Genomic DNA, 8,040 nt, shown 5'->3' with positions numbered 1-8,040 from the left:
TCAAACCATTCTGTTAATGTGGGTGAATCTCATGAAAGGCTGTAAAGAAAATGGCTCAAAATTATGTTACGACTCCTAATTAAGCACATTTCTTCCTAAATCTCATTACTGCAATGAATTGTTGCGAGTAGCTACTCTTATTCTGATATTCTAATCACTATTATGTGGATTACAAAACATACTTACAGTCGCTGATTCAGAAGTTAAATAGCCTTTGTGCACAGCCAGCCTTGTACTCTTCTAGGTTAAAAAAACTGTCGTCCATAAAATGCGTTGCACAAATTCGAACATCTGGGTTCTGTTGTAAATAAATCTTAACCAATGATTCCATGCTGCATCAATACTACTGCTGTTCCTGAAACCACGCCTTCTTTCTTTGTGAACATTTGTCAGTGTTATGCAAATCTTCCCACATCGTGACGTAGACATGTGGGGGCGTGTTAGAACGAGCCGTTTTAGGTAGGTGTGGCTGACTCTTAACTCTTTTATAAAGAATATCTCTTTGGATTTGAGACTTTAGTCTTTGCAACTTTACAGATCTTCTTTATGCACCAAGAGCTTGTAACACTCCAAAGAGAAAGGAAAACTTGAAATCGCATCATATGACCCCTTTAAATGATGCTCATTTCCTTTCTTCCCATGATATTTAATGTATTTTAAATATTAAATATTTGTGCTGTTTTCACTTTATTTTAATCAAAGGCATTTTTTCCCCAAAAATATATAATGTAATGGATTACGTTACTAATTAAATTTTTGTCGGACAACAATTTGTCCCTTAGTTGTTATTTTCAACGGCACGGTTTTTCTGATAATAAGGTGAATCTTTTTGGTAATATAGTGATAGTGACCAGTGTGAATGAGAGGGAGAGGGTATCTGTGAACACAATGATTTGTGCTTTTTCTATCGTTCGAAACTCGTGATGATGCGAGAGTCGGAGAACGCCGCTGCTGTAACCACGGCAACGCTTCCACTCAGTGACGTCACTTAGCCACACGGCGACACCTGCGCGAACACACACACACACACACACACACACACACACACAGAGACAGACAGAGAGAGAGAGAGAGAGCGGGGCTGTGGTCAGTCTGATCGTTGCTCCTCGCCATAGGTGATGTCTGGGAATAAAAGCATGAAACTGGACACAGAGATGCGCTCTCATAGCTCCGCCCCTGAATAACATCACCATCATCATCATCATCAGAGTCGGAGAGGAATAACTGGAGGGCACGAGAGAGGACGCACGCGGACTGTCAACCTGCTGCACGCGTCGCGTTCATCCGTCACCTCTGAATGTAAGTCACATTTTTCATTCATTCGATCCGTGACTTTATCAATGTGTTTATTTCCTTTTATTAAACTGTTCGAAATTATTACATTGCAAATGATGCATCATGCGTGATTGTATGAGTATAAACAGATAACGGCGCGTTAGATCAGAACTCACCTTCATATATCATCATTCCGTGATTTTATAGTCGGAGATTTGTGTCCTTTAATATTTGGTCCCAGAGCTCAGAGGTCATGAGAATGACAGGTCTGTTGCATGTCAGACAGACGGTGATTATTCAGGTATGACAGCCATACCCCCCTTTAATAGAAGCATGATAAATGACAGCATGATGAGAAGTGACATTGCCATGCATGGAGAAATGTACTGATGATGTTCACAACGTGAAATGACAAATCACTGGGAGAGAGAGAGAGAGAGAGAGAGAAAACAACGACTAGCATGAGTAAAGGGTTTAGAGACATGCAAATATTCATTTAATTAACCAGCAAGCCAACATATCAGAAATTCCCAAAATAACAAATTAAACCAACTCATATTTTCCACTATATGCATCATTGCAATTGCAGAAAACAACAATTAAATACAAAAATAACAAATACGTGAAGATAAAGACTAGTAGATAAATGACCCAACACGTCTAGTTTCTGTACTGCAGTTCCTTCTGCTACTACATTGTTGCTGGACTTCTTATCAGCCTTAAGCATAAATGCCTCAATACAATATATGGGGTAAACTACTTTAATATACTAATATACCATAGTATGCATACATGTGAATAAACAACCTTTTAAAAAAAGATCAAACTGCATTCATTCGTTCGTTCTGGTATTCTAATAGCATGATCATCAAGCAGGCCATTCTGTTGATCTAGTGAGGAAAAGACGACTTTTATAAGTGTTGTGACAGATCTTAAAGCAGACTGTGAAAGTTCCATTCTTCATTTTTTAAAGACTGTAACGAGTTTAAATGAAAAGAGGCAGTCAGATTTATCGGTAGCATCGGTGTGAATGATATTGAGCTCTTATGTGTGGTTATATAAGGTGCGTGTTGTGAAATGTGCTGCGTCGGGCGTGAGAGGGATGCAGACATGCTTCTGACATTGTGCCGTTTCACTGTGACCTTGAAAATGCAGACGCAGCCGAGAGCAAGAGCAAGTCAGCAATCGCAGATGCTCGCGCATTCACATGCACAGACCCTGCCTTCTCTCTCTCTCTGATTATTTTTCTCAGGCTAATATGAGGAAGCCTCTGGTGTGCTGAAGGACGTCTGGATTTACTGTACAAGTAGCGTTCTCAGCATGCGATAAGCCCGACTGTAGCGTAACGAGAGAGCGTTGAAGAAGAGAGAACAGCCATGGCCTCTGACATCCAGCGCCATCTGATTGTCTGCGTCCGCCAGCGCTCCTGGAAGAAACTCAGGCCTGCGCGGGTGTTTGGCCTTCTCGTTAGTCTCATAGCAATAAGTGCAGTGGCCTTCTCGTGGCGCTCTACTGCTCAGTGGGAGGGGCTACAAAGCCACGCCCCACACAGGACACTGCTCTCCACACACCTGGGTTACCACAGTAACCTCTCGGAGGACACACCCATAGCCATGCGCTCATCCGCGGAGTCAAACGAGAGTCAGGGGGACTATCCGACTGACCTGTTCAGTTTGGAGGACCGTCGGCGCGGTGCTGTTGTGTTGCACATGTTTGGCATGATCTACATGTTCATCGCTCTCGCCATCGTCTGCGACGAGTTTTTTGTCCCCGCGCTCACGGTCATCACAGAGAAACTCGAGATCTCAGATGACGTGGCAGGAGCCACCTTCATGGCGGCCGGGGGCTCGGCTCCTGAGCTCTTCACCTCCGTCATCGGCGTATTCATTTCCCACAGTAACGTGGGCATCGGAACCATCGTCGGCTCTGCTGTGTTCAACATCTTGTTCGTCATCGGAATGTGTGCCGTCTTCTCCAAAGAGATCCTGAACCTGACGTGGTGGCCTCTGTTTAGGGACGTCTTCTTCTACATCGTCGGCCTCGTCATGCTCATCGTTTTCTTCTTGGATAACTACATCACGCACTGGGAGAGTATCAGTCTGCTGCTGACCTACGCCACATATGTGCTCTTCATGAAGTTCAATGGGAATGTAGAGACTTTTGTCAAGGGCATCATGAACAGAAACCAGGTGGTGGAAGTGGAGGCCCAACCAAAGGTGAGTTCCTTCCTCTTACTATCCAACCGTAGTAGAGTCAGCGGACCCCCATTTGAGTTTGGGACTGGTTGAGAAGTAATTTGTGACCCTGGACCACAAAACCAGTCATGAGGGTCAAATTTTTAGAAATTGAGATTTCGTAATAAGTGAATAAACGAATAAATCAGCTTTCCATTGATGCATGGTTTGTTAGGATAGGACATTATTTGGCCGAGATACAACTATTTGAAAATCTGGAATCTGAATAATAAAAATCTAAATATTGAGAAAATTGGCTTTTAAAGTTGTCCAAATGAAGTTCTTAGCAATGCATGTATTACTAATAAAAAATTAAGTTTTGATATATTTACGTTAGGAAATGTACAAAATATCTTCATGGAACATGATCTTTACTTAATATCCTGATGATTTTTGGCAAAAAAAGAAAAATCGATAATTTTGACGCATGCATGTAAATGTATTGTTGTCTATTGCTACAAATATACTTGTGGTACTTATGACTGGTTTTGTGCTCCAGGGTCACACTTGGTCTTTGGTCTGATTGTAAAGAGTATTACTGCAGTATTGGGACCAGTGTTGGGGAAAGTTACTTTTAAAACTAATGCATTACAATATTGTGTTACTCCCTATAAAAGTAACTAACTGCATTATTTTTATGGAAAGTAATGCATTATGTTATTTTTGAGTTACTTTTTAAATCTGGGCAGGGCTTGCTTGTTTGTTTATAATATAAATAAAAGTTCTTCTTTTACAAATGTAAAAGCCCTTTCACACCAAACGTGAAATGAATGCGCCTCAGGCTGAAGGAAATGTAAATTCACGTCTGTACAGTAGAGGGCACGGATCAAACAAATCGCATGAAGAATATGACACAGGAGAAGAAAATTCAACACTATTCATCAATAACAAAAATAAAACACAAATGTGTCATTTTTGCTTAGTATGCTTGAATTGGATCATCGAAGCTCAGTAGCAAAGACACTGGTTAATAAAATGGGATTAAATACATTTGGATCATCGAAGGTCAGTAGCAAAGACACTGGTTGATAAAATGGGATTAAAAATACATAAATGATATTTGTTTTACTTAACATATTCAATTATTGTAGGTTTGTATAATATTCTGAGTTTGCATTTGACTGTTTTTATTCATTTTGATGAATACTGAATCTGTTTTTGTGCAGGTGAGATACATGTTCATATTTATTCTAGAACTACAGTAACATCACGTTAACACAGCGCACATAGCGCCTCTGCACTTACTCCTGATTTCTCTCAACATGGTCAAGACATGGAAAACAAAGTAACTGGCGTTACTAATTTGAAAAATTAACTCAGATATTTCCTTCTAAATTAAAGGTGGGGTATGTGATTTTTCAAAAACGCTTTAGCGGCAGCAGTTTTCTGTCGGGGATTTGTCGTGTCGCGCCGCATCCAGTGTAGAGCATAGATATGTATATATATCTATGGTGTAGACAGCATCACTGATTATAATGAGTTCTATAGTATTTTGTCGCGCCGCGCCATTCGCATCCGGTGTAGACACGGTGTAGCATTGGTTTTGCTTTGTTTCACAGAACTAATCGTTGCCTGGGTTGCGTACGTATGTGAGGGGCGGAGCTATCAAAATAGGGGCGAGACCCTTTTGGGGTAGGGGCGTGTTTGTTTTGGTGATTTCAAATGTCAACATTGGCAACCAGAAATCGCTTACCCCACCTTTAAAAAGTAATGCGTTACTTTACTACTCAGTGGTTCAACCGTACGAAGCTATGAGAATACTTTTTGTGCACAAAGAAAACAATATTACACAATTGCTGAATAAATTATGTTATCATTGTTTTCTTTGTGCACAAAAAGTATTCTCATAGCTTCGTACGGTTGAACCACTGATGTCACATGGACTATTTTACTGATGTCCTTTCTGTGCCTTGATCGTGGTAACATCGTTGCTGTCTATGGAGGGTCAGAGAGCTCTCGGATTTCATCAAACATATCTTAATTTGTGTTCCGAAGAAGAACGAAGGTCTTACGGGTTTGGAACGACATGAGGGTGAGTAAGTAATGACAGAATTTAAATTTTTGTGTGAACTAACCCTTTAAAGACCAGAAATGGATGGGTCAGATAAAGGAGACAGTGTTCAGGATGTGTACTGTTGGGTGCCTCCAGGGACAGCGTTGGGAAACACAGCTTTAGACCTGCCTTCCTGAAGATTTCACTTCCAGTCCTGCTTCAACACACCTGCTTGCAATTATCAAGTGTTCCTGAAGAACTTAATAAACTGGTTCAGGTGCATATGATTAGGGTTGTAACTTTGCAGGAAGATGAATCTCCAGGAGAAACCCCTTCCTATACTAATCTCATACCAAGGGCCCGTCCCAAATGGTGCACTTGATGTGGTCTTCACTCATGTATGTCCATGAAGTCTAAGGCAACATCAAGTGCATTATTTGGGAGAGGCCAATAGTATAAGATTAGTACATAGTATAGTATTCTTTGGTATGTAGCATTTGTTAACAAAACATGCATGTCACAAAGCTCTCCACCAGAAATAGGGCTATAATATTCTGTCCTGCATTTGTTTGTTGTTGCTACTATATGACTCCCCCTCATGCTATTAAGTACAGACTTAAACAATCACCAGTAACACTGTTGTTATAGAAAGCAAGTAATCAGTCTTTATTCAAACCACAAGATAGTACAAACGGTGATAAACAGAAGACAAACAGAAGAGGCCAGGGACTGACGGGTTATTTTGCTGGACAGTGGGGTTTGGAGAAGGACAGGTCAGGATTGAATGGAGAGATCCTCTGTATGAGTTCATGAGGATGATGAAGAGTCATGTATATTCTAAACACGCAATACTGGACCTGAAGCAGCCCTCAAATGTTGCCAGGCAACAGGTAGATGTTGTCTTTATGGGATGCACGTAGACTCGTATGCACATGTTCATGCATGACTCTGAATATAGTTTTCCTGTAGTTCTCTTTGTTTTGGTTGTTCATGAAGCTCTTCATTTGTGATGCAGCAGTCATGGATGCAGGTGAAATAATCCTGCAGGCTTTATGTACCATAATCCATTTCGCTCTGCTACTGCAACCAGGCCTCGACTAACAATAATCATGATCTAATACCGCAGTTTAACCTTGAGCCTAATCCCTAACCCCTGCAGCTTTCAAAGCATCCTCAACCACGGCTCAAGAAGAATCACAATTTCCAAAGAAACTTTCAAATCGTCTGCATTGCATGTTGCTTCATTAATCCCAAAACTATTATTGCAAACCTACTGATGAATTGTGCTACCTGCAAACAATCCAGGAAGCATCTTTTCTGTTAATCTAAAATGAGACTGTTTCCAGAAATAAAATAGCAGCTGGGTCATTCCGTGTCAACTCAACCAGAGGTCCCCAGCCCAAATTGTTGATTTTACTAATATTTTTGTCCAATAAGATTGTTTTGATAGAGGGAAACAAGATGCATTTCTATTTTCAACATTATTTATTCTTCAGACATTCTGCTTTAAATACAATTAGCATCAGCTGTATACAAAGTGACCAACATTTGGTTTTCAACTACTGAAAATGGGTAATATTCAACCATTTGAAAATGGAGCCTCGTTGAGGTCCCCATATCTCTGGGACTGAGTGATGTAGGCCCTTGAAAATGAAGATTCTGAAAGAAAAGTTTATTAAGAACAAGAATCTAAAATCACATTCCGATATCTTTAATACTTCTTGAGTTATAGGCACACAAACTTTGGAAAAAAATAATATTTATGGCACTCAGACAGGTATGTTCAATGCAGTTGTTTTGACAGAAGAAAACAAGATATATCTCTAGTTTCAACTTTATCTGTTCTTCAGACATTCCTCTTTAAAAGGAAAGAAGTATCATATTTTTTTGCAAAGTGAAAGATTGTAATTTGGCTCTGAATCTCAGGTGAAAATTGCCATTTTGACCCCCCTCTACAAAATAGTGTTTTACCCAGTAAATATTCATCCACGACATTTAATATTTTTAATCTTTCTTCAGAAAAAAAAAATATTAGCAAAATAATAAATTTGAGCTGGGGTAGTTTTTGAAATTTGGTCGATTTGACACAGAACCACCCAGGTATGAGAACAAGTTTTTGCTTGCGCAGTGATTAGGGCGTATCTAATCAGATATATTTGAAGAGTCTTGTCGTTTGCACATTCAACTCAAAACATCCACAGATTCAGCAAACTGCTTTCGGGATCAATGCTGCAGTTATTGCATTCACATCCATGCAGATACTGCTGGTTCATCACATGGCCTCAACAGCAATTCACATACTCCCACAGGACTGTAATGTTTGGTCAACTATTTAAAATCTTGAAACCTGCAACCTTTGCGTTAGCAGCTCAAGATCTTAAAGGAGAGTGGTATTATGCATGTCCCTGCTATATACGTGCAAGGAACTGTTTTCAAAACTATTGCCCAATTCTATTTTATACCCCTTCACCTACCCCTTGTCCCTTGAAACAGAGTGTCAAGGGGTAGGGGTGAAAATATTCCCCTAAGAAATGGGAC

The 8,040-nt window shown here is 40.2% G+C and overlaps 1 protein-coding gene across 5 annotated transcripts in view; it reads left to right on the top strand.

Moving 5' to 3' along the window:
* The first annotated feature begins 1,055 nt into the window (after nucleotides 1-1,055).
* The window catches only part of slc24a2 (solute carrier family 24 member 2), a 50,598-nt gene continuing 43,613 nt past the window's right edge, over nucleotides 1,056-8,040 (top strand). For 4 of the 5 annotated variants that reach the window (XM_016505125.1, XM_016505127.1, XM_016505126.1 and 1 more), the window contains exons 1-2: nucleotides 1,056-1,299; nucleotides 2,431-3,491. In XM_016505125.1, coding sequence (XP_016360611.1) covers nucleotides 2,652-3,491 — 840 coding nt within the window. In that variant the 5' untranslated portion in view covers nucleotides 1,056-1,299; nucleotides 2,431-2,651. The remainder of the gene's footprint in view (nucleotides 1,300-2,430; nucleotides 3,492-8,040) is intronic. The other variant, XM_016505123.1, reaches the window with a different exon arrangement.

Source organism: Sinocyclocheilus anshuiensis, unplaced genomic scaffold (assembly GCF_001515605.1).
Source record: "Sinocyclocheilus anshuiensis isolate Anshui unplaced genomic scaffold, SAMN03320099.WGS_v1.1 scaffold1810, whole genome shotgun sequence".
Taxonomy (NCBI): domain Eukaryota; kingdom Metazoa; phylum Chordata; class Actinopteri; order Cypriniformes; family Cyprinidae; genus Sinocyclocheilus; species Sinocyclocheilus anshuiensis.
Note: the sequence above shows the minus strand (reverse complement) of the source record. Positions and strands in the feature narration are given on the sequence as shown.